The sequence below is a fragment of the Synchiropus splendidus genome, chromosome 16 (assembly GCF_027744825.2).
Source record: "Synchiropus splendidus isolate RoL2022-P1 chromosome 16, RoL_Sspl_1.0, whole genome shotgun sequence".
Lineage (NCBI taxonomy): Eukaryota > Metazoa > Chordata > Actinopteri > Syngnathiformes > Callionymidae > Synchiropus > Synchiropus splendidus.
In genome coordinates this window covers 6,346,305-6,370,387 of record NC_071349.1, presented here as the reverse complement: position 1 = coordinate 6,370,387, position 24,083 = coordinate 6,346,305, and the positions used below count along the sequence as shown (strand labels likewise).

General features: G+C 40.7%; 1 protein-coding gene across 2 annotated transcripts in view; it reads left to right on the top strand.

Moving 5' to 3' along the window:
- The first annotated feature begins 534 nt into the window (after positions 1 to 534).
- prkd3 (protein kinase D3) overlaps positions 535 to 24,083 on the top strand; it is a 39,700-nt gene continuing 16,151 nt past the window's right edge. For both annotated transcript variants that reach the window (XM_053845524.1, XM_053845523.1), the window contains exons 1-2: positions 535 to 761; positions 1,850 to 2,417. In XM_053845524.1, coding sequence (XP_053701499.1) covers positions 2,124 to 2,417 — 294 coding nt within the window. In that variant the 5' untranslated portion in view covers positions 535 to 761; positions 1,850 to 2,123. The remainder of the gene's footprint in view (positions 762 to 1,849; positions 2,418 to 24,083) is intronic.

The following is a 24,083-nucleotide window of genomic DNA, read 5'->3' as shown; positions in this document are numbered from 1 at the left end:
AAAGCAAAAAAACAAAACAAAAAAAAAACTGAAAAAAAACAAAAAAAACCCAAAACAAAACAGGAAATTAAAAATGAGAAGTTTGCAGCCACAGTTCCCCAAAAAACACCATTTAAAAAAAAAAATCCGGCCAGAACTAACACCAACACTGAAAACACATTGCTTTGATAAAAAATTTGACTAATGGCATTGGAATTATTGTTACACATTATGTAGTTTTGCACAGTTAGCGATCACTTTACACAACGCGAGCTGTAAAATAGTCAGCATTATGTTAATATGCAGCTTCAAATAAAACACCAATATCATAACGGGTATTAATAAAGATTTTTTTTGCCATGATATGAGTTCAAATAACGGAAAAGAATCGCGCATGCGCAAAAAAGTATATCCGGTGGCGGCGGTTTTGCTTTCAGAACATTGTAGTTCCTATTTCCGACTCTCGCGAGGAAACTTAGAGAGCGCCAGGAGCGCGAGACTACAACTCCCAGAGAGCACCGCGGCTATTTTCTCTCCTCTACTAGGGGGAGTCGTCACAGCTGGAAGGATAATAAGATGCGCATGAATTTACTATCTAAAATTTCAGATTCGAGAAACTAAACTGGCTTTCTCTCCGACAAACGCGTTTGAAATGTTGTAGTTGTAGTCAAGGAAACCAAACTTCGGCTCGTTCAAGTTCGACATCGCCTGCTTCTGAGTTGATGAAAGTTTCTTCGGTCCAGTTACGATGGAAAGAAATGTGCCGTCCGCCGACTGGGAAGGTAACGTGTGTCTTAAAATACTCTTGAATGCCAAATGACAACGTACACGCGCGAACATGCGTGTAGACGGATCGAATGGGGTGTCGTTTGCTCGGTGGTTAAACTTCGGTTTTTCGAGTTGTTTTGCTGGTACGGTCGATTCTCGGCTCCGTGTGTGTTCTGCCAACGAGCCGATCGAAAGTGGGAGGGGTACAGATGTTCACCCGGTTCCAGATGTTGAATTGTCGTCGAAGATGTATTTGTTATCGATGGAAATAAATACCAGCCGGAGTTAGACAAAGTCCACAACCACGAACAAATGCTGTGATAATCGAACCTGGAGTCACAGCTTCCTAAACACCGCTTATTTATCGTTAAAAAACTATGGCAGGACATCTTAAAGTCACAGTGCGAAAATTCACATTGAATAAAATATGAAAAAGGAGGAAACGGTGAAAAGCAAGCGCTCAATCTTACAATATTACAATATTACAGTCGTCTATATCGTCGACACCGTTCTGGAAAAAGTGTGTTTTTGTCTTGGAATGTATTATACCACTCTTTTAAGAATTAAAAACTCCCATTATTTAGTGCAAAGTATTAAAATTAGAACTGTATTATTTCAGGAGAAAGATTTGCACAGATATTCAGTCACCTTTTTTTTAAATCTAATCTAAGCTACACATATTATAATAAATAAAATGTTTTACTTTTTTGCTTTAACATGAATAGTACTACTAAGCTAAAAAAAAAACAACAACTGTCAAAACAAGCGCTATTTCTTAGTGATAGGGAGTAGGAAGTGAAACAGGCTTTGTCCAGACAGCTCTCAGGCAGTCCAGGACAACTTATAGTCAAAGATTTAAACTACTGGTGACGTTCATAAACTATGGTATTAGCTATACAGACCTAATAAAAACCCTACTTCTGTCAAGAGTTTCATTCAACACTGCAAAAAGTATGAGATTTATGCAGTTGGAATGTGACTTTTCTGCTTTGCTTTTAAAGATGTTGTGATGTGAGAGTCTGTTGAAAGTTGCGTAAATGTGTCGCGCCTATGAAATTAGAAAAAGATAATTGATATAACTTGCTGTTCTGTGTGGTTGCAGTGACCGGGAACCTTTGGTCTGCAGGGATTACGGACTTGGGTAGAGGCAATGAGCACCTGGTAAAGCTATGAAGTTCCTCTTTGTGACTTTACTGCGACTTTCTGAGAGACTCTTCCCCATCACCTGTCTGGACAGTAAAAGGATATTCCATCTTCACTCTGGTGACTCACTCTCTAATGAGGACCGAAGATTCATCGTACAAAGGATCTACCTACAAACATCATCAAAGCTCTTTTAATTTAGTTTTTTAAAGTCGCCGTCAGAAGGTCCCCTCATGTCTGCCTCTTCTCCAACGTCCTTACCTCGAGCCTTCCCCCATGCTCTCCACTCCCTCCACACGGCTTTGCTCCCGTCCCCGTCCCCATCGCCGAGCCCACCTGGGGTGCTCTACACGCGGCTGTCGAACGGCAGCCACAGCGCCCCCAGTCCCACCAACTCCAGGGGCTCTTTCCATGGAGTGTCCTTTCTGCTGCAGATTGGACTGACACGAGAGACAGTCAACCTGGAGGCTAGTGACCTGTCTCTGTCTGCTGTCAAAGACTTGGTGTGCTCCATAGTGGATCAGAAGGTGAGGCTCTCCACTCTTACCATGACCCTCAATGCAAGTACTTCACTCTTGGTTTAAATAAGCAATTTCTGAGTCAAATATTCTGTCAAATGCAGTAAGCGCCACTGAATTACATTTCTAGGCAGAAGGGATCTTAGAAAATTAAAATAAAATTAAGAATTGTGATAATGAATAAATGCGCCGCCGGAAATTAGATAGAAAATCCTAGGGTTCAGCAATTAAAGAATATGAAATCCATTACTGTCATAAAGTGGTTTACACACTGTCTCTCATTCACACTCACTGATGGCAGGAAGTAATCACGGGGTCAGTGTCTTGCTCAGGGGCACATCGACACAAACACGTGCTGGATCTGGTCTTGGCATAGTATGATGTTTAAATTCTCCAAAATTACATTCAGATGATTCAATAAGCTTTCAGGAGTTAGATAATAATCGACAAAACAATGGAATGTGACACAGATGAATGTCACAACCAGCACCGCCAGGTGTGCTTCTGGATGCCTCGGGTCACTGATCATTGGTAGTAGGAGTGGACTGTCAAAATAAACCTGAACACTACTGATACGTTTGATCACAACCTATGGTTTGTTTATTTTCCAAGTAATACAGTTATTCTTCTAAGATGTAAGGATTCCTATGAAAAGTGCGCACCACACAAGCGTGCGTACATCACAAGCGATACGATTTCCATGTTGTCATTTTGCAGGATGAGTCACGGTGCTATTTCACATGTTGAAATGCTGTCATTGTGAAGACTGCAGGTGCAAACATAGTCCCTTGTGGTGTCCCGTGATACCCCTCAGTAGCTGCAGAAACAACTTTAATGCTTTTATACCCAAACGCTAATGTGACATTGTGCGTGCATTATCTGACAAAGAAATGTTCATTTCCCCATCCCAAATACCAAAAAGCCAAAAATGTCTTTCACGTGGTCGGCAGCATTCCTAGAAAAATTGAAGTTGATAGATTCTTATTATGATTTTTTCGCAGACAACCACAGGCGCTGAAATTCTGAAACTAATCTCACACACATTCACATTCACATTCAGCTAAGACAAAACTTTTCCCACCAACACTTCATCAGAACGTTTTCACTTTGCAATAGCTTTACACAGGTTTGTTGTGCGCTTACTCACTTTAGCACAAAATATGATTCCTGGTTGGCCACCTTGCAAATGTTTCTTCCTTTGATTTTCATGCTCAATCTGTTAGCAAATAAGTCCTGCACAAATTTTAATGAAATTTTCAGTATTTTCAGGCTGCGGTGATGGGTAATGTTTGGTCATGATCTGGGTCCAGGATGTTTGAAGGATTCATTGCAGTGCTGGAGAAAGTCTTTTCATGGTGTAGTGGTACTTCTCTTGATGACACTATACAGCTTTTTTGTTATTAACCATTCCCTACATTCTTAGTTCTTTTTTATCATCTAGGAATAATGTAGTGTTCATTCAAAGTCTCTCGCTGCTTGATGATTCTGTAAAAGCGGCACACTGGATGTTTATGATGTGTGTGATTCGGTATTTTTTGTGGAACACAAAGACTCTAAGGAGTTCCTTACCTGAACCTAGTGGGATCATAGGGGTTAGCAAAGCTAAACAGAAGGACAAATAATAGAAGCCGCAGGACCTTTGGCTTGTTCGAGCAGGTCCCAACCTCAAACACTAAACATGAACCCTGTCCCTAGGTCTATTCTATTGAGTTGTGCAGTCATATCCACAATTTCAGTTATTATGACCCCCAAGGAATTGCAGCTATTTACATCCTCAACTTTTAAACACTGTTGAATTACAGAAAATTTATCTATCATATCTATCATAAATGTAGTTGAATTACATATACCTCATTGAATCTCTTATACCCTTCAAGCTCTCTTTACCACCCAAATACATTTTTTTCCTCAACTGCTTCTCTGCTATCGCCTCAATTTTGATGGAGCTGCGTTGTTTTGTGCAGCTCAGCAGTTGTGTGGGATTAATTGCATGCAGATTTTGGGTAAAATAATGAAATGGCAGTGCGTTCACACGTTCCTCTTCTCAACCCTATTGTGTATAATGATGATTACTCCATTTCTGCCTGTAATTATCAAGCGCTGTGTAAAAGCTCGTGATTAAACAATGCACTTTCATCAGCCACCGGGAGGTCAGAGCAACATCAATGTTTTCCACCATTGTTTTTAATCAAAAGAGAAGATAGTGAACAAGCTGTACAAAGTGAATCCTCATTGTCCAAGCTGACATTCCAGAGGAGCATGGTAATGTTTCTTTACTAGGTCTGCTGATCTCCGCTCGGCAGTTCTGAAAGGTTCTGGTCAACAGAGCAGAACATCTCATCGATGTGCATATTTAAATGGATGCTGTAATGGTGCTGGCACAAGTCTAGGGTGGAAAAATGCTGTTAAATGTGGCACTTTGATGAGAATTCCTTCATAGCGCACGGTTGTTTACATGACTGCCTGCTTTTATGAAATTCAACTCACTCGTTTCACATTCTTTCATCTGAGGATGTCATGAAACACAATGAGATATGCCAGGAAATTATCTAATTTATGACTAATGAGTCATGGGAGCTTATTTTATAAGCTCTGCATTGTAGCCGCACGACATGAGGCATTCATATAGTTTCTGCTAGAACATCTGGACAAGTTGAGTCGATGTGGCAGATCAGTTATTCCGTAATAGACTGGTACGATCCATTAAACTTTATTGAAGCAAACTTTTGCTATTGCTATTAAAAAACATTTTTGGTATACACGAGATAATAACCAGACACGTGGTCTCAATTGTCACACGTCTTGGACTTGACCATTGCTTGACTTGAACAGTCAAAAAAACATTTTAAGGAAATGTTCTGTCATTGTGCCATGCAGTTCTAACTTGAGAGCACTCTTTTGAAACAGGGCGTCCAAAGCCCCGCCCCCAGCTCAGCCCCTCCCAGGTCATCGAGTGACAAGTTGCTTTGGCAAAAAGAAACTGTAAACACCTATTTGAACAAAAATAACTTTTCATAAAAACAAACATCTGACTCAAATAATCGTTGACAGAGATTAAATCGGTAGCTATTGCCACAGTAACACTTTCTGATGCTGGAGTCTCCTGGGCAGTTGTTTAACTTTACTAGACGGACCCTGATTAATAGAAAATGTTGTACAGTTGTATCAGCTGTGTATCTATGATGGTTTTCTAAACTTTCGCACCTTTAAACATTCATTCATTCAAACTGTATGTACAGGACCGTCCTTTGCTGGCCCAACATAACCAGAAATCATGAGGATATTTATGATAAAAGTGAATTTCATTTTTAATGTATTTTCCCAAAATATATTATGTATAGTATATATAATAATTATATTCATGTCATAGTATATCCCAGTGTTGTTTTTCTAGGTTAGAGTTTTCATCCAATCAGAATTTAGCTAGCTTGTGTCATCATGTTCAAGGACTTCAGCAGCAACAGTGCAGGCGCAGGTGCTGTCAGAGTGAATGGACACATATAGTTGATGGGTAGTTGCGAAAGCCAGTCAAGAAAATCAATCACGAGTTGGGGACAGCGAGGCCTTCTAGCTGGCCTCACGTTGAACATGACTTGTACGCGTCCTGTGGTTGGAAACTCATTCCGTCATTTCAGGATTAACCGCTACAAGTAACATCCGACTTACGAACTGCTCGACTTACATCCTCCTGTACTTATGACCACGACCAGCAGATGCTTTTTTCTTTTTTTTTATTCAATGTCTGGCACCGCAGCACGTAGCCGATCGGAACCGATCCCGGTCGTAAGTCGGATGTTACTTGTACTCCGAAGAAACATATAATAAAACAACATATAATGACGGAAGTCCGTTGCTGGCTGAACTCAAGTTGCGGATTCCGGTCGGACATATGAGGAGACACACCGCTGCTGTTTGGAGACAGGTTTATTTCTCATGATTAAAAACTGGTGTTTTTGCTCTCACCAATTCAGTGAGTGACAAAACATCCCCCTCTGTTTCTCACTGGACACTTCTTGAATGGCTGCATTTTTTTTTTTAATATGGGGTGGGGCTTGTGTGGGCTTGACTGAAGGCCTGGGTGTTAAATGCACAGCCCGCCACTGATATACAGATTATATGAAGGATTGCCGCTTGATTAAATAAATATAACCACACGAATTTTGACCGCTGTTAAGCTATTTTGTTCGCATTCGACACGCACTGTGTGATTATTCACTTGCCAGTGCAGTTCGCTGCACGGCAGTGGGAGCAGGGTTTGTGCCAAACGGCAAAATACTCCTCAGATTAAAAAGTTATGAGTTGGATTTGTAAACATTTGTTTAAAGTTTGGAAGTTATCCGTGGTTTCCTCCTGTTATCAGCGTCAGACATCCCATCAATCACAGTCGCCAGACCCGCGATACGTGGATGACCGCGAGATTACGCTGTAAACAAATATGCAGATGGCCGAGCTACGGCAGCAAAAAGGTCGAGAATTGGCAAATTTTTGTCATTTTCGGCGAAATTACCGGGCGGAAACACTCTTTTCATGGAAACCAGTGTGACAACACTACAAGTACAGCATTATACAGGCACTAATAATCAGACATTTAGGGTGTCCTGCTGAGAAAAACTGGCGTCCATTGTTTTTTGATGTCCTCAGGGCCTCAGACGCCCCCCAGCTAAAAGCCTGCTCTTAGGTATCTGGGAGCCCCCTATCTTCCTAACTTTTAGCTGAATTTTTTCAGATGGTGTCCTCCCCTATTGCAGCGCCCCCAAGGACAATACTAAGATTTGTTCCCCCCTCCTTACCGGAACATTACCGGGTGCTCTAGCAGATCATTTGGGTGCACATATCTGGAATACTTGAAACCTTGTCTTGGAGGTAATTCTTAGGCCTCACCCAGACTCTACTTTCAGCAGCCCCCACATAAGTTCAGTTTGAGACCACAGTTCAAAGTATTGTTCTCATATTGCACCGTCTGAGGACCTCAAATCAAAATGGAAGACTTCTGGCATTCACCATGCACAAGCTGTCAGGATCAAAATAAGATCCTGAAGTCAGAATATATGTATTTCCCTCTCTGTGGTTTTCCATTCTCTTCACCTAACTAGTTGTAGCCACAGAGGACAGTTTCTTATGAATAGAAATCTTACATAAAAATGATGATGACATATGCGTGATACTGTGCTCAGTCTTAACAAAGCTAACAAAGCATGGGAATATAGCGGTGATTTCCTTTCCATTCTTATCCTCTGTCCGTAAATGTCCTTCTCTTGCATAAAAAGCTCCTCAAATGCACTGCGCCTACTGAAATCCAGCCATATGGCTTTGATATCAACGGAAAATATGACTCTGTGTGCTGTGTTCCATCCCCTCTGCACCACTAAAATATGCATGACAATGCACGGGGCTTCTCATCTGGACAGTATCTCAGCAAAAAAAAAAGAATGTGACTCTAGAAAAGCTGTTGACATTTGTTCCAAGATCCCAACAGTCAGCGAAACATCAGGTGTGATTTAGCCGATGTCAGGCAGGAAGGAGTTCAGGACTTCATGTGGTAATATCTGCACGGACATAGTTTTGGATGGGAGCGAATCCTCCCCCTCTTGCTTCCTCCGCTGAGAGCTGGCTGACTCTTCCTAGTGACTCACCCTTCTGTCACGCTGCAAACACGGCCTGTTACCTGAATCTGCCCGTTCACCATTCCCTACTCTTGCTGAGTCAGCTGCTTTTCAACTTTCTTCGTGTAATGAATACACCAAAAATACTCAAGTGTTTCTACTCATCACCTGTTCTCAATAGATTACTGTCTGTTTTTAGGTCCTGTATCTGGCTAAAAAGCCATTGACCTGCCTGAGATAAAGATACAGGAATCTCTTCCCTCATAGCTGCTCACTTTGGGCATTTATCATTTATGTTATTCTAGATTGTGGATTTTTACAGTACATCCAGGTCAGGTAAACCTAGGTGATCCTGTTCCTTTTCACAGTTATTGGACGCTCCCTATTAAAAAAAACTGGGCATTAAATAGTGATTCTGTACATCAATCTCATTTTTTTTCACTTGTACTATTGAGTTCTGTAGTTCAATTCTGTCAATGTATTGTTTTCCTTTCCTCCAGTCTCACTCCCACAATGTGTGCTCAGCCAGTCTAACTTAATTTTTAACTCAGCATTCAACGTAGATCATGAGCTTCTTGACATTTCATATCCTCCCCCTGAAAGCTTTAAGTCCTGAATTGTTGTCATTGTTGGAGCGCTGCGCTGCTTGGATCTGATATGGTTCATTCTTCTGCCTCCTAAAGACTTGACCACATGACTTGGCAGCAGTCCACGGAAACTATCTTGACTGATTCACTTGGAGTAAATTCACCAAATTTGTGGTAAAGGTCAACTGAATTGTGGGGGAAACTCGATCTGAATCTCATAGATGAAATCTTAGATTTGTGGTGGCTCCTGCTGTCACATTTAGAAAGTTCAAACCTGAGCCCACTAATCCAGATTCCCAGTGGAGAATGAGAATAGGACAAAGGGTTATTAAGACCCTCGGGGGTTAAGCAATGTTTTGTCCAGATGTGGCTTTGGACAGTCTCTTGATGACCCATATGGTCTGCACGCTAGTCTACAGTCAGACTTCCTGGTCACGCTGGTTAGATTTTGGCTTCTGTGTCTCCTCTATGAGCTTGATGAATGGTGGTAGATAAACATCCATAAGATTCCACTTGTTGAGCGTTTCCTGTTTGGTGTCGCCCAAGTCCCTCCTGTGCAGCCACCACTGGTGCAATGGAGGGACAAAAGTTCATGACTCCTTGAGAATGGCTCGCCATCTCGAGCAGTCAGTCGGCTACACAACATTCCTCTTCACTACAACATTTTTGGAGGATGATGTGATGTCGATCAGGATGGGAAGGATTGGATTGCTTAGTAACCGGAATACTCTCAGCCAAACACTTGCAGTGATGCCTGAGCTGCTTCACAGCGGCTTAACATCCTGGAATTTCTGATTCAACATAGTGCAAGATGGGTTTTGCTTGAGTCTATTCTTCTATTCTCTGTATTTTTAGCACAATTTCACATTTGCTTGTCAGGAACTCTGAAGATGGGGATGTTTGGGAGTCAGCAGAGTGGAGGGCTAGGTCTTGGTTGTGAATCCTGCTCCTAACTAAGGATGACTTATGCAGGGATAAGTGTCTGTGAAACTGTTGCATTATAATATCGACCAAGTGGTCCTGGGATTTACTAAGTTGCTGTCCCTCCATCTAGTGTCCCGTGCATGGAGGTCAGGTTGCCAGGGCAGTAGTCAAAGTAAAGAGACTTCCCTCCCATCAGCAACCTCTTCCAGGGTAGTTTTGTGTTGGCTAATGAAAGAAGTGTCAAAGATGTCAATATAGTGAGGTTTTTTATTTATCTATTTTTTGTGGGGGATAACAGTCAATGCAGGAAACCATTTTTGTCAAGGCTGCAGCAACAGGCCTTTAACTGTAAGCAACAGCATTATTGCATTCTCCATTATGTATTGTTAAATTATTGAATTGTGTATATGTTAATGTTTAATATTGTCAACAAGTCATTTGACAAAGTAGTACAAAATATTTTGAACGTTATATGTCCCTTATCTCTTGTGTCAATCACAGATGATTTTGGGAACGGCATGAAAAGTGCCTGTCTTGTTTGTTTGTTTATAAATATTCACTTGCACTGTGAGTGCAGTTGAGAATGCTGTGAAACGCAGCTGCCACCACTGCTGGTTTTGTAAGCCCTGTAACTCCCGCTCTCTGGGTTTGGGCTGTACAGCTGTGTCTGTAATTATGGAGACAAAGGCCTTTTTGAGTCCGAAGTAGGCTACACTCAGAGTTTTATAAAACAGATGGATTTGGATCACTGTGAAACCCTCCAATTGTATCACTCCCTTCACCCCAAACAGCAAGTGGGAAAGTGACAAACACTCTGCTGAGAAGTAGTTTGACTTGTTGGTGTGTAATAAATGTATTACACAGCTGGTGGATCTGTTTTTGTAGATGACTAGAGAATCAAATGCAATGCTTGTGGAATGAGCACCAATGTGCAGCATACACGGAAAGCTGTCTGAGTAGAAGCAATAAGGTGAGGAAATGATGAGGGGGGAAATAGCGTATGAAATCACAGTGATGTAACAGGCTGTGGACCACGTCAAATTAAGTTGAAGCTCACAGGAAGTATATAACCGCCCTGATCCTGCCTCCACTAAAGTCTACATCTGCATGTTTTTAGAAGGTTTGCTGCCATATTTCACCGCGGGGGATGTCCCAGTAGGCTTCATGTGTGATGTACTTGGGGGCCTGACATTTCCTGAGAAGCACATTTGGCTGCTTCTGGAAGCAAAATGTTCACATAGTGCTTAACCTGGGTTGAATCTTGCAGTTTTCTCTTCATCTGTGGCAGATTTCCGATTACTGTATGGACAGCAGGGAGACAAGAAGATTCCTCTGTACCAAAGTGGTTTATGCATCTCAAATTAGCTTGATCTTTGTCTCAATATTAGCAGTGTTCTCCTGTGGGTTCCTGCTCTCAGCATTGGGCGTGACTCTGCAATGACAATGAAGGACCTCTGATATAGCGAGTCACACTTCATTATGTACTGACAAAAGCAGTGGATAGGATCCCATAGACTGGGAAAATCTCAGCATAGGGCGTCAAAATCCCAACATATGCCCTGACACTGCTTGAGTGCTGGGGAGAACCCTGGTTAGGGATGCACCAATCTAAACTCTAAACTCGCCTCTTCTTTAGCAACATGGGGCACCCTACGCTGGGACCTCAAATCCCAGCTTTCTCATCTTTATTTGTCAAAATGAAGTATAGTGTTACTGGCAATGTCAGAGCTCCCTCAACGTTGAGCAGGACCCCACGTGTTATGGAGCACTGTGAAAGATGAATAATGTGCTATAATGTCTCTGTTCATCCCCATACCGCCTCATCCCCTCAAACACTTTGTCGACGGAACACCGACTTCTAGATATCGACAGTGTGTGTCCTAAAAAAATATCAAGAATATCAAAAGCTGATGATTCATTTATGTGTTCCGACTTCAGCCAAGAAACCTCCGTCTTCGGTTTATTCACCTTGTTTGTTTAACAAGTCTGCCCATGCTAAACATTGAAAAGGAGATCGAGGGAGTGTTATGTAAAACTGTGATCCGTCTAAGACATAACAGTCTGGTGAATCCTTTCTTCTCTGCATGCTATTCGTAAATGTCCACTGAAATATGTGTTTCACTTGTGGAAGAGAGATCAGATTAACGCCTGGTATAAATGGACATGCATTGCAACTTCTCCTGTACGAGTACACTTTTGTGTCCATGACCTGTGTCCTATCACACAGCTTTATGCATGGATCTTCAAACTCATGTTACCTTGTGGAGTTGATCCTTAGCTATTTTTTTTCTGTGGCAAATTTGCAAGGATAAAAACTGGTTCACTTTGAAAGACTGACTCCAGTAGAGAACCTGCTTCACAGAAGGGCCTCTTTTCTGGGGAACTTTTCAGAAGAATACATCCAGGTTTACTGGTTTACAGAGCATCACACTTCCATCTTCTCTGATGCAATAAACACAACATCATATTCAAAGACCCACTTACACAAGGAATATATCAATTTCCCCAATCTTGGAGTAATTTGTGGAAAACCAGTGAAGGGAGGGGGGGAGTCAAGTACAACATGGAGGGAATATCTCTGAAGTTAAGTGAGCTAAGTAATTTCCACCATCTGTCGCACACATTTGTACCGCTCCCCCTCCACTTTTAATCTAACGTAGCATCTAAGAATGAAAGCTGTTGCAAAGGCGTTTGTGGCCGTTGTATGGCTGCTGTTGTCTGTTTTTGAAGCTAAACTAAAACCATCCGTTGAAGACTGAGTCACCCACAAAATGAGCTGCTTTTCTACAATCACCAAATGCCCTTCAACCATACTTGACTTCACACAGTGATGGGAGATAATCTCACATCAATCCAATCTCTGTTAATACAGGATGGGCTGTGATTGTGATGTTATTACTGTATGCCTTCGCTTAATCATCACTTTATTTGTGGCTCACTAGCACAGCGATAAACTGCAAAACGTTTTTTTTATATTCATTTTACCAGCCATGAGGAAGTTTATGGTTTTCCTGTTTTTGAACAAGTGCTAAATGAGATAAAAGACAATCTTACATCACTGCTTAAATTCCAAGTTACTGTTTATTTTGATGAAGCTACGGTTAGTTGAATTTATTTTGTGTCATTTTCGCAGCTCTCTTTCCTGTCTTTCAGCAAAGCAAGTGATTATGTCACTGATATGAAGGTGGCAGAGGAAGTGCTATTACCACAAGAATAGAACAAGAATTTTAACATAAAGAACACTCCTGTTTGCCATGAGTTGATTTTAATTCGCCCACGGTGAAGTTGATGTTGTCATATTTCTTTTTTTCCAACCGACCTGCAACAGCGTACGAGTAGGTGAGGTGAAAAATCGAAATGCATCACATTACACCTGTTACTTCTGCTTACATGTTTGACAGAGTTTAATCCGCGTGCACAAGGTGTGTGGAAATTAATTCATGTGTGTTACATTGGGGCCCAGTGTCATATCCTTCCATGGGGCCCTGAATTTTCTGGCAGCATCCCTGCGACCCACACTGGTTGTGGGGTTAGCTCCCCTCGGAGCCACTCCCTGTTTCCATATTCCCTCTGCTGCTGCTAGCCAGTGTGCTGTGGTCAGCATTTGTACAGTCTGTGCCTAAGTTCAAAAAACTTTAGCTTCATACATCCTCAACCTACTATTCCCACTTATCATCGACTACAAAGTTAAGTAGAAACTATAGCTGAAAAAGAAATTATTTTGATGTTGTACACATTTGAACGCATATGTTTCCACTATCTGAAGTATAGGTGGGCGGTGAAACAAAGTGTGGGATGGATGGTTGATTCAGTAGAGCATCCTCAGTCTGCATCTGTAGTCATGACTCACCAGTTCATCGACTGTATCTGCTGTGGACAAGAGCAAGCAGCCAAATTAAGTTTTCGACAGGGTTCTCTAGGATAGTGCTTGGTCTTCTGGGACCGACTTGTGGTACAACCTCACGATGTTGCCTGGATGCCTCCCAAGTGAGGTGTTTTAAGAAACAGGGAGATGGCTACTGGGCACGTTCAGGATCCTCTCAGTTGACATGGGAGCACCTCGGTATCTCTGGGTAGAGGGAAGTGTGGGCTTCTTAGCTTGAGTTGCGAGAGCCCAAACCTATCCACTGAGCAGCTTCAGCTTCAGTAAATTTGTGAAATGGAACAGGGACCGGCTTCTGTCCCATTTCACAACTTTACTCAAATTTGATCCAAATCCGTCCATAAGTTATTTTGAACACAGACAGACAAACCAATGCTGTTGAAAATATGTTCTCCTTGTTAGTGGTAACAATATACCTCTGTATTACGCATCTTTATGTTTTTCTGAAAGACTCCAGAAACAATTGAGAGCATCCAGCCAAGTATTCACATCACTGGTTTCCCCTATCAAGGGGATGGTCAGGGTGTAGGGTCAACAAATTGCTGGCTACCTAGCGAGGAATTAGGTTTCCAGCAGTACTGACAGTAGCATACCATGCATATGAATGTTTCAGAAACTTCAGAACTGCTTCATCCTGCTTCCTGGTTTTACCCTGCGCCTCATAACCTCTGTACAGTCACCATTAATCACTTCCATCGTGTTCAATCCCTCCCCAGCCTAAGACGCTGGGGAAGGATTGCACTCAGGCTATTACTTCAGAATGGTGTGCGTGGGCCGATCCATGCTGCTCTTTTCCTGGTGAACCATTGACAGGCCTTCCTTTTCTCTGTCATACAGAGAAAAGCCATATTGTCATACTTGCCATGTACAGGTTTAATCCAAAGTCTATCCTCCTTTCTGTGGTTACTTGGCTGAGAACCAACCTGACTTTGAATATATTTCAGTGGCTAGAGACCAAACAGTGATCTCACCTCCAATATCTCCACTTAACTTCTGTGCTCTCTTCTCTTGAGGCCAGATCACCACAGTAGACTATTGTTTCTCATGACATAAATAATCAAAGGCATTCTGAATTCTTGTGGGATTTTTTTTGGACAGTGTCACACCAATATTTTGTAAAACCACCGGCTGTTGTGGCTGATTGGGTAAGAATGATAGTTTAGTTAGGACCTCTTGATAATTCACAGAGGTCTAGGATGACAGGTGTAGAGTCTCCTGCGTTGACACACATGTGGTCTGGCTATAAAGGCAACCCGAAGTGGTTTTAGTGCTAATTTCACCTTGTCTGCGCCTGAAATGAGGATATACACACACACACGCGTTTGCTTAAGTACAAACACACATGCTCGGTGCTCAGTTTTCAGTGAGAAGGACTCCATGTTTAATTCATTACACATGAAGACTTGGCCCTTTTTCAAGCTCTTGTTTTTCTCAAGTTACCAGTCAGGCTTGTCAGCCTCTGCTTCCACACTTGACTTAAGAAGAAATCCAACATGAGGTGAGAAGTGGTCATACGCCGGGAGGTGTTGTTTTGTCCATCTGAGACAGATTAAAATGCACTGTCACTCCAAGTCAGTGATGTTGGCAGGTGCGATATGCAAGACAGTAAACTTCTCAGGTACTCCAGAATTCTGTAGACATGTAACTCTAGATGACAGTAACCAGACACTTCAGTCTAACTCTCAACACGAGCCAATGCATGTTGCACACCAAGCCAATGCAGGATCATCTGTAAATTAATTCAGTTTTGACACAAAAGGCTATACATTATTAACCTGTTGTGACAGTGTTAGTGTTAAAATAACATGAATTACTCTGCAGCTAGTGTACATTCAGAGGAGTTGTTACACAAAGCGTCATTCTCTTTGAATTCACTAAAACATTCCTTGTCCCCGAGTTGAAAGCGAGCATAGATTACATGGCATAGATGAGGCACCATGGCAATGTGATGGTAAGCCTCAACCTTCCATTGAGTGAGGACATGGTAACCATGACTGAATCCCAAGCAATTCACTGCATATGAGGCGCCATCACTTTCTACAGTAAATCCAACTACGGTGACTAGAAATGAACCTGAACAGTTCCTATGACACTTGGCAGCACAGTAAACCAATCGCAATGGTTGATCCCTACTGTACGGAGTTTAATAGGCAAACTGCCTTAAAGATTATATTCAATCTCTTCGCATCAGACCAATAAAATTACCGGCGCTTGATTTACATTAAAGGACTCTACATGCTGTTTTCATCCATGTGAATTAGTGCTGGATCAATATTTTTTTTTTAGCGCCAACACCGATATCGATATCTAGTGACTAGACAAGCCGTTATAAGGCTGATATTCTGGGTCAATATTTGTCTTTCCAATTTGGATTTGGTATTAAGAAAATTACTTTATAGAGATATTAATAATTTGTTTGCAAAACTTTCCATGGGAAAAAAAGAGCGTATACATTGTTTATAGAATGATTTTATTCCACAAGATGAACAGAAAAATACTGACTTGTCAAAACAGTCCAATAACCCTTATGAACAACAAGGAATGCAGTCAGTGACCTAGCCAACAGATTAAGGGAGAAAAGTAGAAATTAATCGCCAATGAAAACATGAATTAACAAAAACATTTTTTTCACTTGCACGATGCCAAAGGCACGAATGAACAGCAGGCTATATTCTTAACACAAGAGGACGTAATTTTGAATGAACACTGTAAATGCCTTATATGACGTATGCCATTTGTATAATATATAACCTGGCTTCATTATTGTTAGATTGCATACAACTCAGTCACTATTTTTTCTTACATTACAGAGAGATTGAAAAGGAGTCAAGCGTTTATTTTTCCGGCCCCTTATTTTCCCATCTATCTATTTTTCAGAGCAGTGATTGTGTCTGGCTGTGTGTGAACTTGTGTCTGTCACTCTGTGAACAGATTTGCTTTGTGTAATGTATTTTAATCTATTGGTTCTGATGTAGTCAGCTATGATTTCACATTTCAAGGATTTTTTTGTGATTTTTTTGTCATTTAGAGAACAAGTCATGATTATAAAACTCGCAGACTTGCGCACTCTTTCTGCAGTCATTGGTCTTTCGTGTAGGATGTTGAAAGACACAATGACCCAACGCTTGGTTTATCATCCCACTTGCCCCCACCAAAAAAAATCGAAAAAAATCTTTCCATATACCTATATATATTTCATATATTTCCATATATAACAGTTCACATCACAAATGCAAACATATACAAAACAGAATTAGAAAAATGAACTGGTGACTGACCACCTGCTTATTTATTGCTTATTTTTATTAGCCCACATTGCACAATTCAGAAACACATGCAGCAGTCTGTATTCGGCTGGGTAATTTGAAGTGTAGTGTCATTTTGTCTGTAAACATATATTTGTACAAAAGTAACTTAGAGCTTAATAAAACCAAAAATATTGCATCAAATAACATAATTGTTGTCACAATAACAAATTCATAATGGAGAAAACACCTGGGGATCTGGAGGTATACTTCTCAAGCAGCTGCAAAGTAAAAATCAGCAAATCCACTTCTTCTTTCGTGGCGATGGATGATCTGATGCAGGGAAGCGACTCTCTCCTTCTGACCCTGATTACTTAAAATAATAATTGTTACCCTTACTACATGCTATCTCAACAATAGTTTTGTTCATCTTCTTTCGTATAGTTATGCAAGACAAGCACAGAGTTGTAACAGCTGTGAATCTGAGATGGTTTTCTACACTTTCACACATTCAAACAAGAAAACAATTCAGACCAGTTTTTCCTTCAGGAGGAAGCTGAGTGTTGTCTCTCTTGTCTTTTTCATTTTTCACACAAAGGCAGGCACTGATTAAAAATGTAGGGCGTCCGTCTGAAAGAGTTATGGGTATCCAATTTTTCACGTTTTGCAGTTCTTTCCGAGAACTGCCACTGTCCTCAGCTGTCTCAATGAGCGGTGGTTCTTATGCACTTATCCACTGCACAATACGTAGCTATCACTGCTGTTATGCTGCAAGAATATCTGATGGTGAAGACTATGTGTTGTACTCATGACGGTATCTGCACTGAGTGATGGATAATACTAACATCTCGCACAGTGTAAACAGAAGCTTGACCTGTCACAAGCTGACAGCTCTATGGCATGTTTCATTTGTATCTCAGTGCTCCCAGACAGTACTGACAAGAAGGTAATGGTTTAGTAGTGTAATATATGTAATACACTTGGGTATTGATTCATATTTCCCTAATCAATTTGATGTGATTCGCAATTCTATTCCATTTTGTTCAGTTAATTTATACCAATTTTGCTGGAAGAATCCTTTAACTTGCTGTGTTATTTAAAACTAGTGACTCTTACATGCTGGTACTACAAACTGCAGTCCATACACACAGAAGAAGAAATATATTGAATAATCAAATCGCACTTTTTGTTCCTTTGCACAAGAAAAACAAGTCAGATTGATGAATCAATTGTTTAAGCCAAGAATTAAGAGCTGCCATATTTTGGGAAAATTCATCTGGTGTGGGTGGAGCCCATGGCTACAATGGAATATGCAATGGCAATGAAATAAACTTCCATTACTACTACTACTTCTAATATTGGGTCACAACCAAAACATGATAAAAGACTGCTTGTGCGTTGTAGCTGGTATTTACCTCTACTAAGTAGATGTCACACAGTTCCTCTATTGAGAAGGAAAATGTATAACCAAGTGTGTGTTATCACATGTCAAGTTTGATGCCAGTCGTTGTGTCGTAAAAGCAGGTTTCTCATGGATCATGACACAATCAAGATTCGACTTCGGATAATTGTCTTAGTATTTCCCACCACAAACCACGTCATTTTCGTCTAATAAATGTTTGGATTTCTATTTTCCTGGGTCCATAATTTTCTGAAAGGACCGGATACTAGGGATGGGCAATATGGACAAAAAAAAAATCTCGATAAAAGTTGCAATTTCGGCGATAGCGATAATTGTCACTGTAAATGCATTTTCATTCTATTCCATGTGTTAGACACACTACAGTCACATCACATCTCTCGTAGAACCCGGTCGTGTCTGACAGACAGCTCTGCCAGCTTTATTTAGGGGTTAAATTGAGCTGTATCTCTGCTATATCTCATGTCTCTAAACAGTTTACTTTAACTATGGAGCAGTCTGGACAAATTTCCCAGATGCTATAGAAATAATGTGAATAAATGATATTTTAGTCAGATTATATTTTCGAAATCATTATACAAACTGTCAGTCCTTGTCTTGTGTGATGAAAAACCTTTTTCTAAATTCTCTCTCCTAAAATGGTTGTTTTTCCATTGCATTTCATTATTTATGAATATCATTTTAGGTTTAGGTCTTACATCTACATAATATATAATCTCCTCTGCTTGTCCTCAGTCTCCAGATGGCCAAAATAGCTGAGAGTTTTCGGCCATTTTTTTTTTAAGGCGTTACAAAATGTTTCCGTTAAGCGAAAAACACTTTTGAATCATTTAAATTCTTTCAAAAATTGTCTTCTTTAGTGACCCGTTGGAAAGTACTTTTTTGTAATTTCATTAAGATGAGTTTTGTTTTATCTCAGGACCACCACTCTAGATCTGACATGAAGTTAACATTTTAAGGTTATGTTGATCGTCCAATGACAAACGATCCCCTGGATTTTGGTTTCATTATGATGCAACAGTTGAAAGGAGAAAATACATTGTGTGAAAGTCTCAATTTATGTTTGTCAGCAAAGTTAGTTCCTTTCTCAAGGTTTCATTTTGCTCCAAGAGAAGATAGGATTTACTTGATTCCCCATATCCCCTAAGTAACCTACCCTATTAGAATACGGGGAACTCACTATTCATATGGATGACAAGTCTTATGGTTACTGTCATGTTTAAGCATGTTACAGTCATGTATATAGAGTTAGAAAACTGCTCCATTTGTAGGATCTACAGTCAATACACATGTATGCGTTTATATACCTGCAAGTTACATCTATAAAAACACAGGCATTTTCTAAGCAGGTGCCAAAGTGGACTTGTTGCACTGTATCTATTGACACAATAGAAGCCTTGTTGGTGGTTTAGAGGTTTAACACGTTGGTTTTAGTTCTATTATCAAATAACCCTGCGACATTGTGAAACATGTCTGAGTAAAGCTCGTGTTGCAATGTCAGACATACATTCAAGACAGGAACCACATTCAAAGTTCTTCATTCCTTAAGTTGCTGACCTTTTTTCAAGTCACATGACTTGATGTTTTTTAAAATGAGAATCTGATTAACTATGTCTGCGCACACTGATCTTTGTGATGCTCTACCTTTGTGTGCATTGCAGTATTCTTCAGCTTAGTGAACTGCAAATATGCAAGCAGGAGTCAAAGAGGTGTCGTTGATGCCTGTCTTTGTTACACACTTCTGTAAACAAAATTTCTTCAAGATAAATGCATTAATTGTTGATTGTGAGAGAGTTTTCCCTCCACTTTTGATGTAACACCAACAAAGTGGATGCTTGGCTTTCTCAGGGTTCCAGTCAGGACTTAACTGCATTTTCCAATGTTCCAATTAGACGACTCATTGAAGTGGATTCTCCTCTGTTGTTATTAACGTGCACCCCAAAGTCACACATTGGCCTCTAAGTTGTTCACCGTAAGTTACTTTTGGCACTGATGGATGCACTTTGACGTGGCTTTGTGATGCCATTGTAAATGGATGCTCCCTAGAATGCTGCTGAAGTTGTTACTTAGGTCACTTTCACACTACGGGTTCTGTTTCGAGACACAGCTCTTTCGGCTAAGAAGTCCGAGATGTGAACACAAGCAAGTCAGGTTTTGGCCGCAGACTTGATCCCCGCTGGAGAGCTGCACCTTGTCTTGGGAAACTCTCAGCGGGTGGTGAGCTTCTCGCCTCAGGCGACTCGGTGCTTGACGCCAGAAACTATGTGTACAGTGCGACTCCACACAAACATGATAAATGCCGGGCAGTAAATATGTCATAATGTTAAGAAGTGACAAAGAAATGAAGAAAGAAAGAAAGGAGGTTAAGCCGGTGGTGGTAAATAGGTTGTTCCTTCCTTCCTTCCTTGAGACGTGCTTCATCGTGGGTCACAAACCAGCTGTTTTGCGCAGAGCGCCCGCCAGCTGAGAAGAAAAAAAAGACATCCCTGAGGCGTAGAGGTGTGAGGCTGCACAGCAGGGGGCGAATCTGACTCAGGTCACCCGAGACTGAACCCGCAGTGTGAAAAGCCCTTTGGGAAACTTGATGCTATTGGAAGGTGTGAAAGCGAGCAGTGGGTTAAGTCAAATTTTATTATCTCAGTATGAAAAAAAAAAACTAAAATAAATAATATAAATGATTATAATTATAGTTATTTTTTTAGTTATAGTGTTGTCACAATTCATAAAAGGGGGAAACTGCAAAAATAATAACTCAATTATAATTAGAAATAACATCATAGTTTTGAAATAAATTAAAACTGACATTAGACTGTTGCATGGTATTATATGTTCCGTACAGAAGTGAGTCACACGTGACACTTCGACACAGTCAGGTTTGTCCGCTCCTGGTAGAATATTGTTAAGTCAAAGGACTTGTTCATCATGGATATAAAAGCACCTTCTATGGCACAGATCTTGTGACCTTCTTTATCTCGCCACCTCCAGCTAAGAGGTTTTTGCCTGCTGATGTTGGTCTCACAAGAACACTGCATCCTCATATGAAGGTCTCAGGAGAGTGTTCTATTATATTACCGGTTACAGAACATATTTTGTGAATTCTTTATACTTCAGAGTATTTCAAAATGTATAACATGCATTTTTTATTGTTATTGGTTTAAAATGAAAAAGGGAATCAGCAAACATTAATGATTTAAATATGTATTTTTGTACCATATAAAAAACATAATGAGATTTTAGAGTAATTATATTTTTAGGAATGAGAACATACAGCTCAGTTGAACATTTAAAAAATAGAACTCAACCCAGTTATCTTTTTATGTCCCATTTTGAGCCGTTGTGCAGTTTTTCCTAAACAAGATCAAATGGAATACTCCACGATCCTCCCGCCACTTTCTCCGTCTGAATGTCACTCTCTCTTCTAACAGGATTTTGCATCTCAATGACGGATTAGTTCGTTTAACAAAAGCTTACTCCTGCAAAGCCCCTTTCCACTCGTCCTTCCAGACTGACTTGCAGACCTCACACAGCTCCTGTGCTACAGGGTCTTTGGAGTGCGTGTGTGGTCGTGGCTTCTTGATTAAACGGGTTTATGTTTGAAGATGTCAAAAGAGTCTCTCTGGTGTGTGACCCTTCTGTTTCGTGGTGCCAACACTGACAAGTCACTCGTCAACTGTGTATTTTTAAACAACCTGCTGCCAGAATTCCAGTCTCTAACCCTGCAACTGTATTGTACTTGCCCCTCACTTCCTCTTGCTTTAATGGGGCATGGAAACATTGTGGCGTCCTACGGCCCCATGGCAGCTTTGCACTGCAGATGCTCAGACCAGTGGAAACCATCAGACAGGCTGCCAAAAAAGCAGGGACCCCTGGTGACTAGAATGCAGTTTGCGTGTGTCCAGAGCAGGCGTGTCAGAAAACCTGAGTGTGACTCGGCACCCCTCTTAGGAAGGATGTTCCCTTTTCACCTCTGGTGCTGATCGCTGCCGCAGCACAGCATTAATCATATGAGGATGTGCCAGTAAAAGAAAAGGTGGGGTTTGTTGGAAGGGACTCAGACCTGTGTTAGTTTATCAACCAACTTGTTCGTTGTCTTGTGTACGCGAGTGCTTGAACTCTGCTGTGAGGCTTCAGTCAACTGCACCCATTCAAAACAAAATATTGAAAACAAACTCTTTTGTTTGGCTATACAGTAGTTCCTGAGTTTAGACTGGTTCATATTTCAAAGTCGAAATGAATTCTCGAGTCTTTTTAGCTGATTTGGGAGTCACTTTATTGTGGATTTCCAGTATCATCCCCTCCCCAGACCACCCTCCTGTCTGTCTTGACACAATCATCTGTGTTTTTATAAAGCATTAATCTGCCTTTGTGCTTGGATTGTTGTGTTTTTGGACACTCACAGCCTGCAGGTGCTTGTCTTCACTGTCCTGGGCTCACGCATTCTGGGCCATCCTGGTGGACTCTGGCCACACAAGCATTGTTCTGTGTGGCCTGTGTTGTGTGACCCTGTTTGATGGGGAAACAGCTGGTAGATCCTCCAGTGCCAGGGAGCTTGGCATTGAACCAGGGCTCCAGTTTAAAGCTAGAACCCACTTTCATCATTAAATATCGGAACAGGTCCAAACTCCTCTCGATCTGCTTCTCTTTACTGTCACCCTTCTTAAAATGATGTTATGCTGAGCAGGAGATGAGAGCGTTTCCTGCACAAATCTTTTTTGAGGGGCGAAGCAGTCAGTGGATTTCAGTATAATGGTTCATATAATGTCCCTGTTTTGACAAGAACATTGGTCTCCAGGACGTTATGAACTGTCTTCAGCACGGGAAGTGAGTCAGAATTGACTGACGCTGCGCTTCCTCTGCCTGGATTCTTCACTTCTCTTCTCAGGATGTTTACCTTCTGCTTCTCCCTGTCTCTTTCAGTCACTGCTCTTTTTTCTGTCACATTATGTCAGAGATTTCTCTTTGGTTAAGGTCTAGATCAGAATGTTGTTTACCTAACTGCCCCGCAAGATTAAATTTAATAGGTTCAATTTAATTGTCGAATTAATATGTTACACTTCAGTCACCTCAGTCACTGTCTGCTTTATACAAAACTGTGCCACTAGACCTGGTCTTGGCACTGAACCAACTCCATCTTATCAGAATCAGCTTTAAAAAAAACTTTTATGTGCTATTTAATATTAGTTCTGCGTATTTATTTATTTTTTTAAATATTGTTTTGTTTTTGTACCTTAAGTATTTCTTGCACCTCATATCCATTGATTTGAAAACCCAATGTGTTGAGATACATTTATATATATATATATATATATATATATATATATATATATATATATATATATATGTTTCTTTTATCTTTTTTTACCACTGTAGCAGTGTACTGCTGAAGTACCTAGGCAGTCCTTAAGTCTTAAGTGTCTTAAGTCTTATGTAATATCATCCTGTATTCTTACTTCTGCTTTCATTGATCAGATGTCCAATGACATTCATGTCTACAAGCATGTATATACGTGTGTATCTGTGGACACTCTATTCCTATTTAAGTTCTGCTTTGTCTATTTTCTTTGTCTTTATTTCCTTGTCATTATACCAATGCTTTTAAAAAAGCTTTTAAATGAAATCAAGTTGCAGGTCTTGTTCTGCATGTGCAGTACCACATGTGGCCTGCAAGCCTTGAGTTTGACCAAAAAAATGTTGCTTAAATTTAACTGATTCAAAAGCGCTTTACCACAAGTGAGAAGCAAACCCGGATTAACCACTGCAGCCTTCGCGACTCAAAGATCTCCAACCATGTGCAGATTAATGGCAATGAAGGGAATACCCTGACAGCCACATGAAATATTCCTCCAGACCTCCCAGATTCTAATAAGTTTTTACTACTGCTAACAAACTATTTTTACAGCTGTTTGTGATCGTGGTGCTTTCACTTTCAGCTCATAAAGCCATCATTATTGCAGTTTGCCACTCATTTTGTAAAGAACTTCAAAAGCAGCTTTAAGAACGATAAGATTAATGA